Here is a 22,324-nt window from a genome sequence, read left to right as displayed (position 1 = left end):
TATGGATATATGAGCTTTAGTAAGCAATGGACCAGACCAGGAATCAGTTAACAAAAGTCTCTTTGTAGCTCGCAATGATATTTGCTCCTGTGCAGAACATCATTCTGAAGACATGTACTGAAAATTGTTTTCTGAAATTCAATACTCATTGCAATTACTATAAAAGAGAAAATCTGGGCAGATCTTTGCATCACATTACATTATCTAAGCCATGCTTAAAGGGTTATTGCCATCATATAAAGTGATGGCATATTGCTAAAATATGCCATCACATTATGACTGGAAGGGGTCCAACTCTTGATAATCAAGGGGCCGCTGTGCAGATTTAGTGCTTTATCCCCTTTTAAGTTTTTCTCATAGAGCTGGCTCCATAGGGAAAATCAGAGAAAGGGATGCAGTGTCTTTATTGATAATATCAGTGAGGGTCTCAGAGGTTGGACCCTCACTAATCACTGACATTTTTGCAATATGCCATTGTTTTATAAGATAGGAATAACCCTTTAAAGAGGTTGTCTGGTTTAGTAAACCCATTTAAAAAATCATTTTAGAGGATTTTAATGTAATACAAGTGGATCGCCCATTCATGAGCCTTATATATTGGATACAGTGGAGAGCAACTGCAAACAGAGCCTCTTGTTCTGGAGGACTGAACACCTGTGTGCATTGTATAGACAGCCCATTGATTCAATGGAAATTGTGTAATGATTTATTTGTCCTGTGGAGGCACTGTAGGGTACAAACAGTATAAACACTTGCTGCTAGGTTTCCCCCACAGTTTCTGCTAATCACTAGGGGTCCCTTTGGCAGGACACTCTAATTATATAGAACTTATTTGAGTTTTTCAGGCAGTGCCCACCGTAATACACCAAGGTCAGCGCAGAACCGCTGCTCTGACCACGGTGTAGTTGCCGGCGCAGCTTTCATTGAAATCAATGGGAGCCGTGCCTGTAGTGGCCAGCGCTTGTAATTACAGGTGCTGGCCACTACACAGGGGTCGTAGCAGCACTTCCACTCTGACCCCTGTGTATCCTGGTAGGCGCTGCCTGGAACACCTATTTAACTTCTATAGAGACTAATGACAAAGTAGACGACCCCTGTGACATGTTTTGACATATATATGTAGCATCTTCCAGGAATCTTATTGAGAGAATGTTAAGCAGACCATAGAGGCCAAGAATTAACCTCAATCATGCAATTACAGAGTTTTCATTTTAAGTGTATAAAGTGTATAAGTGTATAAAGATCAGAATGATTTTAACATTGAAAATCAAAAAAACTTTCTCAAAGATCTAACTTGCTTTAAAGGGGTTCTATCATTAAAAAGAGACAACTCTATTCTTACCTATTCCTTCCCCGTCATTCTACTTACCAGATCTTCAGTTCCTCTATCTTCTCCTGTCTCCTTCAGTCCATGGGGTCACCTCGCTTCCAGCTGCCTGATTCTTCTCCTTCCTGTGAGGTTACGTACATTGCCGTCAGTCGCCTTCCTGCCAGCCAATGTACATTATGTCACAGTTCACAGGCCAGCATGGGGAGTGCTGATCTACTTTAGAAACTACCCATGCGAGCTATCTCTGAAATAGATTAGTATTTCTTCCTAGTCAGTGAACATCGTGACCTTCACTGACTGCCCGGAAGAAGAATGTGAGGAATGCAGCCTTCATAACAAGCCAGCCGGCGTGCAGTGAGGTAACGCTGGGGGCACTGCAGAAGTTCAGGGAGGAGAAGATGTGGTAAGGAGACTGACGGGGAAGGAATAGGTGTGTATAGATTTTTTTTAATGACAAATCCCTTTTAAAGAAAACATTCTCAATCAGTTAATCAATTACATGATTGTAGTGACTAATGAATACGAATGTCATTTAATCATCATAGAGACACCGATTGTTACTTGAATATCTCATTGTTGATTGAAAAAGCCAAATTATCAGCAAGTCTATGGCCAATTTTGTAAATATCATGTAAAGATTAGGAGTCTCAATGCAGTTATGTACTTAAATGGTCACCGCACTTTGAGACAACCTGTATTAATATGATAGACAATGTGATAATTCGCAAAAGTGCAAATCACTTTACCCAAAATGATGGTTTGGGGATGAAAAATCCCTCTACAGTACTGACCACCAGGGATCTCTCTTCCTTCTAATTTGCTATCCACTACCTATTGTCATGTGAAGCTGTTTTGTAGTAACGGACACACATTACTAAAAGGTGGAGGACGATGACATTCTATGGTGAGCCGAGGGGAGTAAGAAAGATTGAGACTCACACAGAGATGGCTACTGGAGCTAATGTTGGATGATTTACAACTGAGGGAATCAAATCTACACTGCTAAGTACTGCTGTACATGATCCTCTATGATGCTGTTATTTCTGTAGGGCTGCTATAAAGAGCTAGTAAACAAAGTCAGCTGGTTTCTCCTTGTGCAGAGTATAGAAGACATAATAACAGCTCATCACCACCCACAGCTTAGAGAAAAGTGAAGATTAGAGTTACACCCTGTACAGGGGAAAATGGTAATAAATGTAAGATGCAAGTCATATGACGATAGCTTATTCCGAAAAGTCAACTGAAAGTGGAAGTAAGCCTTTAAGGCCCTTTCATGCAGATCAACTGCAGAGCAAACATGCGTTCATACGAGCACTCATTGCCGTAACTGGCCCATGTAAACTGTCTGCCAATAATACGATAAAAAGCAAATGCTTGTTTAATTGCATCTTATACGCGGATATTCAAATTAGTTGTTGAAAGAACCCCACCTCATATAAACAGGGATGTGTTGCCAATAATAATGAAACGATGTGCCTGTACAATCACACTTATAATTGTTCAGTCATATACAGTGCAAGTGATTGGACCCTATAAATGCATGCAGATTGACTTGCTATATCGTTAATTGGCACTCATTTCTGGCAGAAGATTTGCCCATGTAAAAGGACCTTTACTGTGTGATTTATTTGGCCACAGGCTCCTACTATGGCTAAAAAGCCCTGCAGTAATCCATCGATTCACTGCACATGTTTAACACAAACTGGATTTACTGCTTGCACTGTCAATGCAGAAGGCACTCTATATTCTTAAATGATGGTTTAATAAACATACTATGAGTTTCAGGATTGACCTAATCCCTTCTTTAGTTACCTTCTCCTACATTTAGAGTGTAAGCAGTTCAGGTAGGTCAGAGTGAGTGGGTTCCCGGCTAGGGCTAGGTACACGAACTACCGGTATGGGAGGGTTTCTTTGGGGCAGGCTCCATTTTAGCAGGCAACAGTTCCAGTAGGCACTTCATGTACTGTCCTACCTGCTCTTCCGATTTCCCCACAACTTGTGGGGTTGGGCGGCATACCATAGATGATAGGTCCCGTCGCAGGATGTGTTGCAGTCTTGGCTTTGTGGGATCACCAACTTCTGAGTCCCTACGTGACAGAACCACTTGGCACTTGAGTTGTGACAGAATTGTGTGCTCTTGCAACTGGAGCTGTTTTTTGTCTCTTCCTCTAGGACGTCCTGTGCACCACCACCACCCAGGCCACACACTGCCTTAAAAAGACAAACTTATTGAGCAATTCATCATTACCTACAAATGTAAGGTACAGAGTCTTGAACAAAATGTTGCATAAAATATCAAGCAATCATATTGACACCTCTCTACACTGTGCCCACAATATATCCATTTTTTATACATACTCGCTGGATATCTATTGGGTTGTTTTATATGGAATAGCCTTTGGGAGTGTAGTAAAAGCCAAGTATTCAGTATTGATTGGTTACTCCATCATGCACTTGTGTCAGTGTTGTGCCTGAAATTTGTACAACTTCAGAAGGTGACGACTTTCCCACTTGGAATTTTTCCAGACTTTTTTTCGCTAAAGATACACAAGTGTGTATTCTAATTCTTCTCTTCACATAATCCATCAATTAGCATTTCCTTTGTCACCTGAATATCATTTAAGACGAGGCCTTTCCCATACTCTAAGGCCAGGCTCACACGAGTGAGTCAGATTTCATAGGCAGGAGGCCCGCAGCGGATTTGGCTGTGAGCCCGGCTGGTGACCCTGTGTACAGCACTTCACTGTATTGCGCATGACCGCAGAGCCACACAAGTGGTCATGCGCAGTACAGTTTTTTTTTGTTTGTTTGTATTTCCCACGCTATCGCTTTAGGCCCATTTACCCCAGCCGATGATTGCTAAAAAATCACTAATCGGCTGGTGTAAATGGTGATCGTTTTAGCGATAATCAGTGCGTGTAAATGTGCGCCGATCGTCCGCTTTTCGGGCACTGTTAGCTGATCATTAAATTCAAGCTAACCTAAAAATCGTTGTTCACTTTTATCAGAAGTTCTGTACGGGGGAGTGCTGATAGCATTATTTCACCGTGGAGAACAAAGAATCTGAGCGCAGATAGTAGCCTCGGGCTATTAACTGTGTTCAGCAAAGGCTTCATTTGCACACCTAATTGGTATTTAAGTAGCTGAGTAGCTACTTAATACTTTATGCAAAATGATCGCTCAAAGCTGTCACTCAAACTGTTGTTTGAGCGATCATTGAGTGATCATCGGCCCATGTAAACCAGCCTTTAACAATTATGTGTGTAATATAATGTTAAATAATGTTAATTGCGCATGGCCTCCTGGTGAGAAGCTGCCATTGGCATTAATGGAGGCCGCACATGAGGATGTTGCGGTAAAATATCGTGGAATATGCAATTCTTACCCATGAGTGTGAAGAAAAATTCGAAAATGCATGCCTTTCAATGCCCAAGTTTTACCACTGAAAGTCCGCGCAGATGCTGATCGCAAAATCCGCAATTCAAATCTGGTCTAAGGCATAAACAACCATCACGACAGTCATCCTATAGAGATCATTCCTTTTTTTTCTGCAGCTAGCTCAATAATAGCCATGTTTTATTATTTAGGTTTGTCAAGCCTGTGTTTGTCAATCTTGTGTCCTTCCTACTACAAGTCAGTTGAGGCCAAAGTCATTAGCGGTCCCGAGCTTCTCATTGAAACGAATATTTAAAATGATATAATCCTATAATAACAGCCTTCATTATAGCAACTGAAAAGTGTTTGACCTTCAAAGAGCGTACACAAATAAATAGTCCCTAGTGCAGCAGAATGGCACCGCATGCTCACATTAAAAGGCTATTATGAAGCAGAAAATCAGAGTACAACATAGGAAGAGCCAGGATCAGTAACTAAAGAAGTTAATGGTTTTTATATTTGGCTGCTTAATATATAACTACAGCAGTCATAGAGTCATAGTCTTATTATAATATAATGGTTGAAAAGTTAAAACCCCCATGATAACTTTCATTTTGCTATTAAATGGTTGACTTTACTAGTAATACTATAATCTGTCCTAGCATTAAAACTTAAAGGGGTTGTCTCGAAGCAGTGAAATTTTTTTTTTGCCCAGTCCCCCTTATTAAGCATACATTACTAATCACCCGTGTAAATGACTTTTAAAGCCGGTTTCTACTTACAGTTCCAGCGTTTCAGCAACTTATAAAAAGTTTCCCAAAGATGGCCGCCGGCTCTTTTCCCAAGGTGCACCACGGTTGCTTCAGCCCGACGTGCGCGCTCCCGAGACGCTACCAGCTGTGTCTCCCTGACAACCAGACGCCCCGTAGCCGCCGACCGGACCCCGGGATTGAATACGGCCGACCACGGCACACGCTCTTGGGCCACAGTCACCCACCGCCAGGCAGCAGGTAACCGGCGCTAGGCCCCGGCTCCCCCGCGCTAGGCCCCAGGGCCCAGCGGCAGGCCCCTGACAACAGACGAAGGCTCCGGGGCCCGGCGGCAGGCTCCAACGTCTGGCGGCAGGCTCCGACGTCCGGCGGCAGGCTCTGGGGCCCGGCGGCAGGCTCCGGGGCCCGGCGGCAGGCTCCGGGGACCTGCGGTAGGCTCCGGGGCCCGGCGGTCTATACAGTCCCCCCAGCGCACACAAAAAAACCCCGACCTCTCACTTACATGGGCGGCTTCTCGGCAGGGCTGGGCGGCTTCTCAGCAGGGCTGGGCGGCTTCTAGGCAGGGCTGCTGGGCTGGGCTTCTTGGCTGGGCTGCTCAAGTTTCTGCACCTTTCTCTAACAGAGAATGGTAGCAGAATGGCCACTCAAGCGCGCTCCCGAGAAGTGACAGCTCGTCTGCGCATGCGCAGAAGAGCTGTAGCGGCTAGCAGGCTGAAGCGGCTCGTGCTGAGAGCAGAAGACCGGACTGCGCAAGCGCGTCTAAAAAAGCAAGCAGACAGCGAAATTAGCCGGAGCCATGGAGACGAGGACGCTAGCAACGAAGCAGGTAAGTGAATAACTTCTGTATGGCTCATATTTAATGCACGATGTATATTACAAAGTGCATTAATATGGCCATACAGAAGTGTATAACCCCACTTGATTTCGCGAGACAACCCCTTTAATATACGGTACAATATTTGAAGGTCAAACCCTTTTCATATTTATGGCTTTAATTACAATATATCCTGTTCTCTCAGACAGTATTAATCTAGGAAAAAAGTGGCTTAAAGACATTAAACTCCAAAATTGTTTTTTTTTCACTCAAATCATCCACTCCAATTTTAGAAATTTAATTTAAAATGTTGAGTTTGATCAAGAGGCATTTAATGGGTTTCATGTACAAGGAATCTATGGACAAGCTCAGTGTAAACATAAGTGCCTTCATTAGAGGAAAGCTATTCAAACATATCCTGTTATTCATCCATAGGTTTCAGCTGGCCATTCGACATTTTGACACGCAATATGCTTTGACATCTTATGGGCTGTTCACATCACGTTTTAGCCATCCATCAAGCATATACGTTTGAATACAAAAAAAGGCATTAGAGCATATTGCTTGAGGTACTCATAGACTATAAGTGGTCAAACATAGTTCAAAAGTCCATACTTTTGACTATGTTTGACCTACCTTACATCTATGTACTTTTCTTTGCAATATAGAAAAGAACAGTGTAAGGAGGCATCCTAGGTGTGAGTTTGTGCTGTAATGAGCTCTCCTATAGTTATGTATTTTGGATGGTATAAGGGCGACCTCTACTGTCAGTCATACATTACTGAAGTTTGTGTATTTCTCTATGGAGTGTTGTCAGTGGCTGCAGAGGTCAGGTGGAAGATCTGGAGGACTTGAGATCATAGAAAGCTGCAAGTTGGAGAGAAATTCCAGGAGTACTGAGCTTTAAGAAAGACTGCATTACTGGGAGAGAGAGCTGCCAAAGGAGTGAGAGGTTGGCTTGGGGAGCCGTGGAGGACGTGTCCTGGAGAATCTGTGCCTTTTAGAGAGGGACAGTAGCACAAGAAAGGAGACAACCGGTGTTTGATTATTCTCCCCCGATCATCTGGAGTGAGTTACATGCTCTGCACCCTAATTACATGATTGTGAGTTCCTCACAGGTCCTTCATCCGGAGGTCATCCCGAGTGAGCGAGTTATGCATCCCCTACAAATCCCTGTAGCCTCATTTGCTATAGAATAGTACCTGTGATGACATCACTGTCATGTGATCAGGGGCAGATCATGTAACTCACTCCGGATGAAGGACCTTTGATGACGTTACCGTCATGTGATCAGGGGCGACGAATGTAACTCACTCACGCACGGACGGCAGCTGGTGGCTGAGGTAAAAATCATGGCTTGTCGCTGTGTTATGTAAGCTGCATTAGCCTCACGGCGCCGTTGACCCCTCTGTGGTGACATGTTTGCACGATAGCGATGATTAGTTTCAATACTGGGCAACGGTTCACAATTAGATGAGGGCTGGACTGGTGTTGGTGGCATTAGCACGTGAGATGACATGATATCACGTTCAGGAGATGTGAAGATAGTGGGGAAGAACTATGCTTCAATATTGTGTACAGCTATGTATGTGTACTTTATGAGGTGTCATTTATTGGTGTCTCCACATAGGTGTAAGTCTGCACATAAGTTCCGCCCTGTGTGAATCTAGCCTTAGGCCACTTCAACATCTGTGTCAGGGGTTCCATTATAGAAGGAGAAAAGGGGAATCCCCTGGCTGAATATATCTGTCTTATGACAAAACCGAACAGCGTTGAACGGATCCCATTGATTATAATAGGATCTGTTTAGTTTCTGCTCACTTGTCCAGCATTTTACCAGAAGAAAAAGCGCTGCATGCAGTACTATTTCCTGCTGGATCTGCGACGGAACCTCCGAATGGTGGTTTCAGTGCGGATGTGACAGTAGCCTTAAAAGCACTAACCGCAAGATATGTTTCTCTTTATTCGTATAATAGAAAAGAAACTCGATGTATCTGATTTATATTCTGCAATGCATAAAGAATTAAAAAATAAAGGAAATACTACAGCCATCACTAGGAGGTTTACAAGAAGTGCCTTGTGATCCCTTATATCCTCTTACACTTTCAATGAAATATCTTCCTGATGTAAATAGATTGAGATATTTCTATAGAAGGGAGGATGTTGGGAGAGAAGAGATGGAGTGAAGGGCAGAATGACCTCTAATTGCTGTTTTCATTGCTTAATCAAACGCATTGAGTACCATAAACTATATGAAGGCAGAATGGAAGACCTAATCACAAGCAGCAATTGATTTCTCCATTATTATGGTACTGTTATATCCGTGCAGGCCTCATCATACGTGGGCTACAAGGGCATAAATATTATGTCCATAAAGGACCATTATACTATCTAATACAAACAAATGCAAGTAGACACAACACATACACTTCGATAGTACAAATGCAAATAACACAACATGGCATATAAAAAAACAAATACTGTGAATCAAACTGGCCCTGATCTCACAGACATAGAAACCCCTACGTATAAGCAGCGTTATCGCCCCAATAAGGGCGGCTCCACGTCAGTAACCTGCGTCAGCCTGACTCTCCCTAGAGGGTAACAAGGGAACAGTGACAAGGATGGCACACAATATAATACCACAGAGTACAGAAAACATGATGTTATAACACTTCAGCATATAAGTAAAACTATAGACAAACTTAAAAAGGGGTTGTGCCAAGATTTTTATTGCATGTTGTAATATAAAAGAGGGAAAAATGAAACATTTATCCATTAAATGTTATTTTCAAAAATGCACATTTCACAGGTTGTAAGTGTTACAGTAATGCCCCTTGCCAGGATATTGGTCTCACCGTTGCACAAGAACATGTCCTGCTGTAGTTCCATGGACAATGGTCGAGCATGCCCAGAAATGCTTCTTTTTATTCTGGCTCGGGCCCCGATCTCTTTAGGGATTTCCTCTGCACTAAAAAGGCACATGCATAATACCACTAACCTCACTGCAAACAGCACATATGCGCAGCCCAGTCCCACCTGTCATTGCCATGTTTATAGCAGTGACTGTGCTGCACATGCACTGTCTGTGTCCCGCAGCCGGTACTCTGATTTATAGCAGGAGATTGGGCCATGCTTCCACAGTTTGCTCTCACAGCAACTCTGTGACAGCTGAGATCAGCACACGTGACTCGGCTGTCAAATGAAAAAGGCAGTTTCACGGCGCCTTCAAAGGGATTTTTAAATATTGGATTTTTTACTCCGGGGATGTCCTCCATATAAATAATGGGCACAGAAGTTCTGATTTCCTCGTTTCTGAGGTGACTGGAACAAGAAAAACTAGTAAACCACACCTATGGCTCTATAGGTTTTTAACACACTTTATGAATCCACTCTGGGGTCCGTCTCAGGTGCAGAAAACAGTGCTGTGGCGGAATCTCCTAACGGAAAAAATTAAGCAACTATGTATTGTCCACGGGGACATCGCATGTTGGCGAGCGCGATATTGGGTCGAGTTTCACGGCATAATATTGCACTTGCCCATGTAAAATTAGCCTAAGGCTGCTATTATACGGCCAGTGTTGCTAAAGCGGTGGAGATATCAAGATGGGAAGGGAAAAGAGAGATGTGGACAGTGAATGTACAGTTATTGTGCATGTACTAGGTTCTGATGATTTCAGCAACTTTACTGCCTTATGGGAACTTGGCACAACCCCATTAACAGAGATGCAGGGATAAATCAGGCGCCGTTGCTGAGACTAGCAACGCATTCAGACAGGGTATCTGCAGACAGGACTCAGGAGTCTGACTGGGTTCAGAAAAGAAACAAACATAACACAGACAGTGATCTGACCAGCATGCATGTTCAAACCAGACTGCAGAATAACTGGCACCCTCAAAGAGGAGGGGCCGGAATAAATGTGCACAGGCAAACAATGATTGGCTGACTATTGATCCACCCCATAGCCAACCAATCAAGCAAAACACTTATAGACAAGTGCTCATGCCATGCTTAGCAGCAGAATGACAAGAGCACATGCTGACAAGTCATGACAGGTTCTTTGTGAATCCCGTATAAAAGTGTAGCCTTGCAGCTTGTCCTGATTGTAAATCTGACAAGGACAAAATATATATGAAGGTTGAATATTCTCCTATTTAAGTGTTTCTGCACACATTCCAAAAACATACTGGTATAAACAGTGACTAAACAGTGTGAGTTCCAAAGGGAAAGGGTAAGGCTGGGTTTATAAGGGACTGCTATCATTCGAATAGTTGCTATAATGACTTGCTAGCCCTCGAATAACTGTTCCTGTGTTTGCAAGCAGCAATTGTTCATGCTTGCAGTCGCTGAAACACACACCTCTCTGTAAAGTTTATTGGCCAGTCGTTGAACAAATGATTGCCTGTTTACACAAGACCTGTTTACAAAAGACGATGGTTAATCAATTAGTGACTATTTTTAGGTGAGCTGAAACTAAGCGACTAGTGAATGACTTCTTGCTTGTCACATGGGTGGTGGCCATGTTTAAACAGCACTATGGCTTACATTTGCTCTATTGAGTGATTATTCAGATGATAGCTGTCCTGTGTGAAGCCAACCTTAAGGAGCATTACAAGGTCGAGGCCAAAGAAGTACATGAAAATGGCATGGCCATCAACTATGTGAATATGTAGGAGATGACGCAACTGCAGGGTTAAAAGGGACAGGTGCAGTAAGGGGATTAGTTCACCCACATTCCATTAATCTAAGGGGTCATGATGGGTGATTCAACCAGTGGCTAAACATACTGATACGACTAGTTCCCATTTTTTTGTCCCTACAGTCAACTAGGTGCAGGATGAGAATCCTGGCAGGCAAGCCAAACTGCAAGAGAGATGCGATTGGGAGGCAGATGAGATCTTAGTAAGTGGTGGGTGTTGTGTCATTATAGTGTCACGCACTCTGCTCCTTAAGGTTCTCAAAAGTAGCCTCCACCATTGTTTGACAAACATTTTGTTAGAGATGGGGTTATCACTGGGGGCGCCGGTGTCTGAGTGAGGTGGAACGTTTGTCCTGGAGCTGCTGGGGCCCGGCCTGGCATCCGTGTCAGGGTTCCCCTTGCTCTGGTGGTTGGTCGCGGACGGTGGCGCGCCCAGCGTTGTGCGCGGCGCTCTAGTCGGTGCTTGCCTCCCAGGGGAGGCAACCTTGTGATTCCCTCTGGTGTCATGTAACTTCTCCCCACCCTTCTGGGCGGGGAGTTCTGCTTATATACCTGGCTGGGCCAGTCACTGGTTGCTAGTGTTTTGTTCTGACTCCATCTGCCTACACCCGCATTATTGACCTGACTTGTGTTCTAACTTTGGCTTCTATTCTGACTCTGCCTTTGGTTTGTCCCCCTGTACTGCGCACGTGCCTTTCTGGTTTGACCCGACCTGTTTCCCGACTTCTCTCTGGTTGCTTAGTTTTTGCGACTGGTCAGCTACACGGTACCCACTTGCCAGTCTCCCTGTCCCTCCTTTCTTGGGGTCCCTGTCCCTAGTGCACCGCAGGGACCGTCGCCCAGTTGTCGCCCTGGGGCCTAGCCCAGGGGGGCTAGTAGGTAGGGACACAGAAGAGGGCTGGCATAGGGACCCCCTGTCCACCTGTCCCTGCCAGCCGTAACACATTTGTATAGGTGTGTTGTAGGGCCAACTGGGTAGTCACTGCAATTGGGATATATGCCCCTTATATCTATACCACATGGCAAGCTGTATTGGTGGCATGACCAGGACAAGATTTATGGAGGACTTTAGACATTTTATAGCTACTCTAACTTCAATGATTGTTAAAAGTAGCACAATAACGGCAGTGCTTCATAGAGCCCAGGTAATAGCACCCGAGTCCTCGGTTTGTCTGTTCATCCAAATGAAGCAAATTGCAGTTTATATTAGATATTCTGAGGAAGGGGGGTAATGGTGGTCTCTAGACAGCTGAGACATCAAAGCATGCCATTTTTTATTTCCTCTTATAATTCAGCTCTGGTTGGTAATCGTATAAATGACAAGTAATATATGAATATTATAAAAGTATATAAAAAACATTCCCTAGGCAGGCATGTACTGTAATAATATATTGTTTCACTGAGCTCATCCTTCCCTCCCAAAAGAGAACACATTTATCATTTGGAATATCTTTACAGAATTTGTAACAATAAAATTAATGGAAAGTTTTAATCTTTATTTACTCCTTTATGACAGGGCTTTGGGGAACAACACTAACTGAAGACACCGCAGAAGACAGAGAGCTGTTTGTAAAAACCACGCTGAGGGAATTACTGGTCTATATTATCTTCCTGGTGGACATGTGTCTCTGTAAGTTTCGTCACAAATATAAATTTTCTCATTCAGAATGTGTTTACGCTGCAAAAAGGCCCATGATGAATATAAAACTGTGACTATAGGAACTTGTCCACACATTTTTGATTTTGGGATCTTCTGAGACCTCCACCAATCGCAAAAATGGGGGTCCTGAAAGGTTCGGCATGAATTAAATTGCAGTCAAGGATGTGCATTAGAGGTGAGTGAGCATACTTGCTAAGGCAAAATACTCAAGCGAGTATTGCCAGTTTCGAGTACCTGCCCGCTCGTGCCAAAAGACAAAAGATTCGGGGCGGGGGGCGGCAGGGGAGAGCAGAGAGGAATGAGGGGGAGATCTCTCTCTCTCTCCCCCCCGCTCCCCCATGCTCACTCCCGCAACTCACTGCTGACCCCCGCTGGCCCCCGAATCTTTTGGCACGAGCGGGCATGTACTCAAAAATGGCAATACTCACTCGAGTAATTTGCCTTAGCGAGTATGCTCGCTCATCTCTAATGTGCATCTTTGCTCTATTCATTACTTCTGGAAGTTGCAGAGTTCAAGCAATCAGCGTTCTCTGACAGTCTCATTGAAATGAATAAGGATAGTTTCACACAAGCGTTTTATTGCAGCGATTTTGCCGCAATAAAAAGCCGGCCAAAAATCACGTCCATCTGAAGCATTGGATTTCAATGCATTTATTTAGATGGGTGATTTTCTGGTGTGCATGCAGTAAGAATTCCGGACGGCCATTTTTACGCCGGCACAGAAAAGATAGGACTTGTCCTATCTTTTGCTGGGATATGCCGGCTGTTTCCATTGACTCCTATGGGAGCCTATGAGAGCAGTCAGGAAAGGGAAGGAGGAGGGAGTTTAGCAGCAGCTCCCGTTGCTAAAGTCCCTCCCTCTCCCCATGCCAGTAGCTCCCATAGGCTGGGAAGGGAGTTTAGCAAAACTAGCTGTGCTAAGCGCCCGCCTCTCCCCTTGCGGACATCCGGCAAGAGGTGGAGAGGGGGTTTAGCAGAGCTGAATTCTCACCCCCTGGCCTGCAGTGCATATATGCCGCAGCCCAGCCGTCTGATGGGGTGAGAAAAAGGGAGATGTAGCCGTGACTTGGTCGCAGCTGCTTCTTGTTCATGCGATTTTTAGCCGCGATGCAGGCAGACGAAAACAGCGCCCGTTTAAAAGAGCCTTAAGGCTGTGCTGCGTATCCTCAGCTACCACTTCATGCTATCAAGGGTACACAGGACCCCTGTGGATAAGGGTTATCTTTTAATATTGGCACAGCCCCTTTAACCCCTTAATGATTGGCCCATTTTATGTTTATGTTTTAATTAAAACTTTTATGCAATTTTACACATTAATAACAAGAGAAACAGAACAAATAGCTGAACTCGCAGGAATGTGACATTAATATAGGGGCTAGGAAAATGAAAAATCACAATTGATAAGTGCCTGACAGGCACCCCCACAGTAGTAATGCTTGGACAATGAATCATTTGGAAACCAAGCCCACTGACATAGCTATGGGCCCATTTTAGGACTTAAGTTAGCAGTTAGCTTTTCAGCTTTTTTCTTTCCATTCCAGGAGAATTACATGATTTAATGTGAAACTTAATTTTCTTTTTTGGAGGGGAGGGGGGTGAATTGGGAAAAAGAAATTCCGCCATTGTTTTTTGGATTTTATTTTTACAGCGTTCAGCATCCAGATCAAATAATGTGGCATCATTATTCTTTGGGTCAGCACAATTCCAGTTATACCAAGTTTAAATTTTTCCATTTTTGTAAACTAAAACACATTTTTCTTTAAACCCCCTAAGGCCACCTCCATTTTTTATTTTTTCCTCCACCACTTATAATAGATCCTGATTCCTAAATTATCCATCAACATAGCTGTATGAGAGCTTGTTTTTTGCGGGACGAGTTGTATTTTTCAATGGTGCTATATAATGTACCATATAATGTACTGAAAAACGTTTAAAAAAATTCTAGGTGGACTAAAATGAAAATATGGGGGCAGGGAGGGATCTTGTTTCTACTGCAGCAAAAATGGCATGATCACTTTATCCTATGGGTCAGTACTATTACTATGATGCCAAATTCATATAGTTTTTCTTTTGTTGCACTACTTTTAAAATATAGTATATCTTTAGAAAGAAGTAAATTATTCTCTATCTTCCGACAACCATAACTTCTTTTATTTTTTTTCGTCAACATAGTTGTGCGGGGGCTCATATTTTGCGGGATGTCCTGTATTTTCTATTGGTACTATTTTGGAGTATATATGACTTTTTGATCGCATTCTACTAAATTTTATATTGGAGACGTGGTAACCAAAAAAAGCGCAATTATGGCAGTTTTTTTTTTCTGACGTTCACCATACGGAGTAAATAATGGGTTATTTTTATATATATCTTTGAATATGTTTTTGGGGTTTTTTCATTTACATTTTTTTATTATAAATATGGCAAAAGGTTTTTTTTTTAACTTTTATTACCTGTGATTATTTTTAATAATTAATCAGACTTTAAAATTATTTTTACATTTTTTTTAGTTCTTATGGGAACATGAACTTGCAATGGTTCAATCGCTCCTGCAGCATGATGTAATACCGTAGTACTCCAACAGGGCTTATTCAGATGTGCGCATATCGGCCGCGTTTTCACACCCGGCCGATATACGCTGTCCCCCTCTGCAGGGGGACGGGATGGGAGCAGAGCACTGAGCTCCCGTCCCCTCTCCACCTCTCATCACTATTTGCAATGGGAGGGGCGGGGGCGGAACTTAGCAAACAGTGGCGAAGGGGCAGAGAGAGAAGGTGGGAGCTCAGTGCACTGCTCCCGTACCTTTCCGCCTCCTCCCCCTGCAGAAAGGGACAGCATATATCGGCCCGGCATGAAAAACCAGCCGATATACGCATATCTAAATAAGCCCTTATACTGCAATCTGACAGGCAATCTATCAAGCCATGACACAGGCACGGATTCATAGGCAATCACTAATCCCAGCTGCCATCATAAGGGGCCATTCAGGACCCCCAAACATCGATCGGGGCATTTAACTGCCATTGTCAGAATTGACAGCGGCATTTAAAAGGTTAACAGCTTCTATCAGCGGGAGTGATGATCACAGCTGTTGCAGGCGGCTGTCATCGGCAAAAAACAGTTGGCACCCGTTTGAATGGAGGAGGTTTGGTACCTGATCCCCCTGCATACAAACCCTGAACCTCCATAACATAAATGTATGTCATGGAGCGTTAGGGAGTTTACGATTTACTCTTGTGTTGCCACACTCCAAGAGCCATAACATTTTTTTACTATCGATGGTGAGCTATGAGAGCTCTCTTTTTTGCACGATGAGCTCTAGTTTTCCATTATAAAAGTCTTGGAAACATAACATTTTCATCTCTTTATTCCATTGTTTTCTAGAGGCAAATTTGCAATTCTGAGATGTTTTTTTTTAAGGGCATTTACTGTGTGGTACAAATATGTTAAATTAGTATCGTGGGTCAGTACAATTACGTTGCTACTAGAGATGAGCGAATATACTCGTTTCGAGTAATTACTCGATCGAGCACCGTGATTTTCGAGTACTTCCGTACTCGGGTGAAAAGATTCGGGGGGTGCCAGGGGGCAGGGGGAGGCGTGGGGGAGTAGCAGTGGGGAACATGGGGGAGCCCTCTCTCTCTCTCCCTCTCCCCCCCACTCCCCGCTGCAACCCCCCACTCACCCACGGCGCCCCCCGAGCTTTTCACCCGAGTACGGAAGTACTCGAAAATCGCGGCGGTCGGGTGAAAAGGGGCGTGGCCGAGTAGGTTCGCTCATCTCTAGTTGCTACCAAATTACAAAAAATTTTTTTTTTGCTTTTCCATGCACAGAAAAATAAATTCATCTTTATTTTTATCGCCACATTCAAAAACCCTTAACACTTTTTTTTCCTGTTAACTGTGTTCTGTGAGGCTTTTTTGTGCAAGGCGAGTTGTACTTTTTAATTTTACCGTTTGGTGTTCCATATGACTTTGGTCCCTTTCTATTCCATTTTTTTGTGAGGCGAGACATGCAAAATTATAATTTCAGCATTTTTTTATATGCTGCTTTCACAGTGTGTAAGGATTCTTTATCAACTCTAAAGCGTAACGTTTAATAAATTTCAAACTAAAAAGACTTCACACAAAAGCCTGACGTACACACAAAGACAGTTTTTTAACATAAGACTGCTCCTTTCAAATGTTCCATAAGAGAGTATGGAGCATAGGAGAAGGGGGAATTAGCAAATAACCCCCAATTATAGCAAAGGGACCTTCTAGTGTCAATCATCCAGAGATATAAAAATTCGACTTGGATGAATTGACAGGTCAGCTAAATTAAGAGCTGACCCAGGTCCTAGATCTCAGATCCTAAAGTTCCTGTGATCCAACATCTATAAATGGATCAGGATGTAGGTCTATACTTTGGGTGAGGTATCCCAGTGTAAATCTTAGACCTATTAAATATTGGTAAAAATTGAAACCTATTCTCAATGCTTTGAAGTTGATTTGGGAATCAGGTTCCTCTCAGTTTGTAATTTTATAAAATACAGGTTCTCTAGTTACATCAAGTTTACAGGTTTGATGCGTTTCTGCTATCTTTAGCTAGTTTCATCAGGAACCTAATACCAACAGCAGTTGTAAACAACCGCTGAGGAGTAACCCTATTAGATTTCAAAAGGATAGTGAATATCAATAGTAACGTCTCTAGTGACAGAGGGTGGAGGGTAGTAGATACTAAAAGGCTGAAGCTAGTATAAAGCAACATGCATTCCCCACCCAAATCCCAAACAGGAACTAAAATAAAAAATGGCAGCAGCAGCCCTTATGGTAGGCTGGCGGTTAGGCCTAAAATAAGGGCTGGTACTGCTGCCATTTTTTTATTAAACATTATGTTTTAGAGTTGATAAAGAATCCTTACAGTGAAAAGCATTAGTGGCCACCCAGTTGATTCTTCTGCCTCAGTGAAATCTGCTTTCACAGTGTGGGCTGAATAATGGATCAACCTTTTTATGTGGGTCATTATAAACACGGCAATACCACATTCATGATTTTTTATTTCCTCCTTTTTTTATTTTTAAAATACTAAGGGGGAAAAGATACGGCTTTGACTTTATTTTAATAGATTTTTTAAAAGGTTTTATTTTTTTCAACTAGAGAAATTTATTTGCTATAATACACTGCAATACTTCAGTGCTGGATTGTATTACACTTTTTTATTGCCTATGAAGCTCCCTCTGTTAATCTTTTATAAGCTGCAATCTCATTGATTTACAGCACATAAAAGGATTAAATGACTGGGATCGGCAGTTTCTCTGCTCCCAGCAGTTAGAGCTGGAGCCCAGCTACTTATGAGATCCATACCACACTTTTTATACAGTGCTGCAAAAAGGCATATGCATCGGAATAACCCCTTTGTGACTTCTATGAAAAGGCGCATGAACGTCACAAAAGGGTTAAATTACCACTGGTGTGTGTCTCAGTTACTACAGTCAAGGGCCGTAAATAGACAAACAGTAATGTCACAGCTACAGGTATAAAGGACATGATGATATCATATGAAAACTACATGCAAAAATGTGCACAGTGATATCACAGCACAGGAGAAAAACGAAAATAAGGGCTTATTCACATGGGCGAGAATCTCACGTGTTTTGTGCATTGTGAGGCAGTTGTTAGGTACAATGGTAGTTACATATGACACCTTGAATCGTGCAATGAGGATGACAAAAGTAGGACAACAAGACTAAATGTAGCTATATATCTGGAATAGCTGTTAGCTACACAAGCTATTCCAAACATACCCCCTATACACATGACACATTAATGCTTCACTTGGTTGACTATGTATGTGTTCTCAATATGCATGGGAAATAAGTGGCTGTAGCAGCTTATCTCCCTTGAAAACACAAGGATCGGGAATGTTGAAATCCAATATGCCTATCTCCAGAACTAAGCCCAACTAGTGCTTTTTATTCTGGTAAGATGCTGGTCAGCAGAGCAGAAACCGAACGGACCCCATTATAGTCAATGGGTTTTGTTCAGGGCTGTTCCGTTCCATCATAAGATGGACCCATTCGGCCAAAGGATTCCCCTTTTTTTCTCCCAGAATGGAGCAGATAAACGGAACCCCGCCACAGATATGAAAGCAGCCTCAATCAGTGAATAGAGATCATTCCAATACGAATTATGTTGCTTTGCCCACATATGATGCCTGGTTACACATATAATGCCTACAATATAAGGGCTTATTTACATGAGTGTATATTGGTCAGCGTTTTCACGGCTGGCTGATATACTTCTCCATCTAAGCAGTCCCCCCTTTCCTTCCCCCTCACTGGTTCTCTGCTTCTCTCCTCCACTCCGGCATTTGCAATGGCATGAGCGGGATGGGGGCGGAGCTTAGCTTCGCTCTGTACCACCCACTCCCATTGCTGGCTTAGCTCCGCCCTGTCCACTCCCATTGCAAACCGTCACCTAAAGATGGCTGCAAATAGCAGAGACAGAGATTAAAAAGCAGATGAAATAACAGTGTGAATGAGACCTTATAATATTGTTGGGTCTTAAAGTCTTGTATATTGTGCCTGCTTTACACTACTTGGAAGTATATATTAGTGTATATATCACATTTGAGCTTGCGGTTACATTTCTTTCGCTATCCGTATACTGTACAGACAAGCTGCGCCCCCAACACTAACATGATAGAACAGGCTGAAGTAGAACACGCTTTGTAGCACAGAATGTTATGGGATACTCCCAGGGTAGATCGCTGTACATTCTGATTTATTACCTGACTTTTAAAATTATTTCCTTAGCTTTTGCCTGGACCACTGTATCTGGGTTACACTGGGGAGATTTTATCATCAAGGGGATTTTTGATAACACTTCCTGGCCACTTTTTTTTCCTTCCTAAGTTTAAAACGTGATACATTTATCAAATGTCGCACAATGTTGATGGATTTGTCCCATCTTTAAATATGTCTAGAGATGTAGAATCACTTATAAATCATTCAGCTATTGGAGTTAGACTAACAAATTTAATGACTTTTTTAAAAAGTTATAATTCTTAAAACCCGTCTAAGTTCCTCACTTAACTTAAACCCCACCCCCTTTTAAAGACCCTTCTGGAAAGTGGAGTGAGATGTGCAAAATCTGCTCTTTTTGACGCAAATAAATAGTACATTTTCTACGTTGATTTGTGACAAAAAGGCACAACTTGTACCAGAATTCTGGTGCAAAACCAGTAGTAAGTGTGCCACTGGGTTGCCAAATAATTTTAACCCCTTTCCAACATCGATCATACATGTACGATAGATGTATGTGTCAATGTATGGAGCGGGTTTGGGACCTGAGCCAAATCCATACAGCTGACCGCAGAGAACTTTCCATCTAGTCAGATGGATCCAGATTTCTGTTGCACTCTATTGATGGGACAGATAAAATTTGGCATGAGCAGCATGAATTGATGAACTCTTCCTGTCAGGTGCCAACAGTTCAGTCCAGTCCAGTAGAAATGAAGTAATGGTGTTTGATCATTCACAGCCATTCAGTGAATGTCATCACTCGATGGCTTTGATTGGTTTAGCAAGGGCCGGCTCTGATTGGCTGAGCCAGTGGCGCTCGTGATCCAATCACAGCACTTGTCTGCTGGACGCGGGGTATTCAAAACCCGATTACCAGGAAGAGAATGCTGTCAGCGCGGAGGACACGGCAGCCTGCCACAGCGCTGTAGACCAGAGCGAGAATCGGGATGACGCTGGCTAGGTGAGTACTGCTGTTTTTACTAATCTAGTGTAGCTAGGGCTTATTTGCCAAGCACCCCACCCCATTAAAATCAGGGTAGGTCTTATTATCGGGGAAGGTCTTATTTTCTGGGAAATATGATAATAGCAGTTCTGAAAGTCAAAGGAGATCTAACGCAATATTAGATAGTCTTCTTGAATAAAGTGGGCATTCAGTGTGTTAAGACTGTATTCCTATTTAGGCCTTAGTCAGACGGGCTTTTTTTGCCGCGATTTGCGCATGCGCATGCGTCCGGCGATTTTATAAAACCATTGCTTTGCAATGGTATCGGACACATGAGCGCTTTTTATGCGCTCGTCCGATAAATTATAGAACAGAAATCGCAGATCGCACCTATCTGCGATCTGCGATTCCTGTTCTCTTCTCTATATGCGCTCAATGGGGCCGGCGGCAGCAGCGCCGACCCCATTGAGAACATATAGAAGACAAATCCTTCTTCTCTGCCAAAGCTGTAACAGCTGTGGCAGAGAAGAACGATGTTTGCCCATTGAATTCAATGGAGCCGGCAATACAGCCGACTCCATTGAAAGCAATGGGCTGCCGGCGTGCGCGGGATGAATTGTCAGGAAGGGCTTAAATATATAAGCCCTTCCCTGCAATTCATCCAGAAATGTGTTAAAATAAAAAATATATATATACTCACCTGCTCCCGGCAGCCGGAGTTCCGTGCGGCCGGCCTGCAGTGGGTGTGAAGGGGGTGTGAGTCAGACCTGTCCCCTGCTTGGCTCAGCGCTGAGCCAATCAGGGGGCAGGTCTGACTCACACCCCCTTCACACCCACTGCAGGCTGGCCGCACGGAACTCCGGCTGCCGGGAGCAGGTAAGTATATACATATTCTTTATTTTAACACTTTTCTGGATGAATTGCAGGGAAGGGCTTATATATTTAAGCCCTTCCCGACAATTCATCCCACACTCGCCCGCAGCGCATTGCTTTCAATGGAGCGGGCTGTATTTCCGGCTCCATTGAATGCAATGCGCTGGACAGCTCCGGCCCGTTTCTAATGAAACGCGGCTAGGAGCAGATTTTCGGGCGATTTTCGGGCACCGGTCACGCGATTTGCGAATGCGCATCCGTCATGCGATCCGCAAATCGCGCGAAAAAGCGCCCGTCTGACTAAGGCCTTATGCTGTATTTATTAGTGTGAAGTTTGTTCACAAGATAATCATTCTAGACGGAGATGGAGAAAAATAGAAGAAAAAACTAAGGATATAATGGAAATTATTCACTCAAATGAAATAGCAATCAATTTATGTTGGAAGACAATGAGATAATCTTTACAATATGTTGTTTTTTAGTGACATATGGAATGACGAGCTCTAACACCTATTATTACACAAACGTCATGTCTAAACTGTTCCTGACCACTGCATCTGATAATGGGGTTACATTCCAGACTATTAGCAGCATGACTGATTTCTGGACGGTGAGTACAAGTATTTCATCATTGTCCATGTATTTTTCAATATATCAAAAACGAACCGCACACACTGAAAAGTTTGCTGGTGATCATGCAGAGAATTGTAATAGTGGTTCCGGAATAAAGGGGAAAAAATTGTGCCAGGAGTCCTCTGCAACGCATGGGAGCAATTCATGTGTAAGGACACAGGACCGATTTTCGCAATAACTGAAGGAGCCGTCTATCATACACACTATGCAGGACATACACTGAGAAAGACAGAGGCATAGGGTAAGCACTCAGGGTCCGCTAGCAGCCTCTTACCCACCAGTTGCCCACTGCTGGTGTACTCTAAGACTAGCTTAACATGGATGAGCATGATATGGCACTGTGATTCCCAACCCCATATCGGGCTCACCATCCATGAGAAATGCCTATGGATGTGAGGCGTTTTCATGGCAGAGGGTAACAGAGTTTCTCCCATTGCTTTCAATG

The 22,324-nt window shown here is 43.3% G+C and overlaps 1 protein-coding gene across 1 annotated transcript in view; it reads left to right on the top strand.

Moving 5' to 3' along the window:
• The window catches only part of PKD2L1 (polycystin 2 like 1, transient receptor potential cation channel), a 55,409-nt gene that overhangs the window by 3,780 nt on the left and 29,305 nt on the right, over nt 1-22,324 (top strand). The window contains exons 2-3 of the mRNA XM_066600676.1: nt 12,506-12,619; nt 21,729-21,856. Coding sequence (XP_066456773.1) covers nt 12,506-12,619; nt 21,729-21,856 — 242 coding nt within the window. The remainder of the gene's footprint in view (nt 1-12,505; nt 12,620-21,728; nt 21,857-22,324) is intronic.

Source organism: Eleutherodactylus coqui, chromosome 4 (genome assembly GCF_035609145.1).
Source record: "Eleutherodactylus coqui strain aEleCoq1 chromosome 4, aEleCoq1.hap1, whole genome shotgun sequence".
Lineage (NCBI taxonomy): Eukaryota > Metazoa > Chordata > Amphibia > Anura > Eleutherodactylidae > Eleutherodactylus > Eleutherodactylus coqui.
Note: the sequence above shows the minus strand (reverse complement) of the source record. Positions and strands in the feature narration are given on the sequence as shown.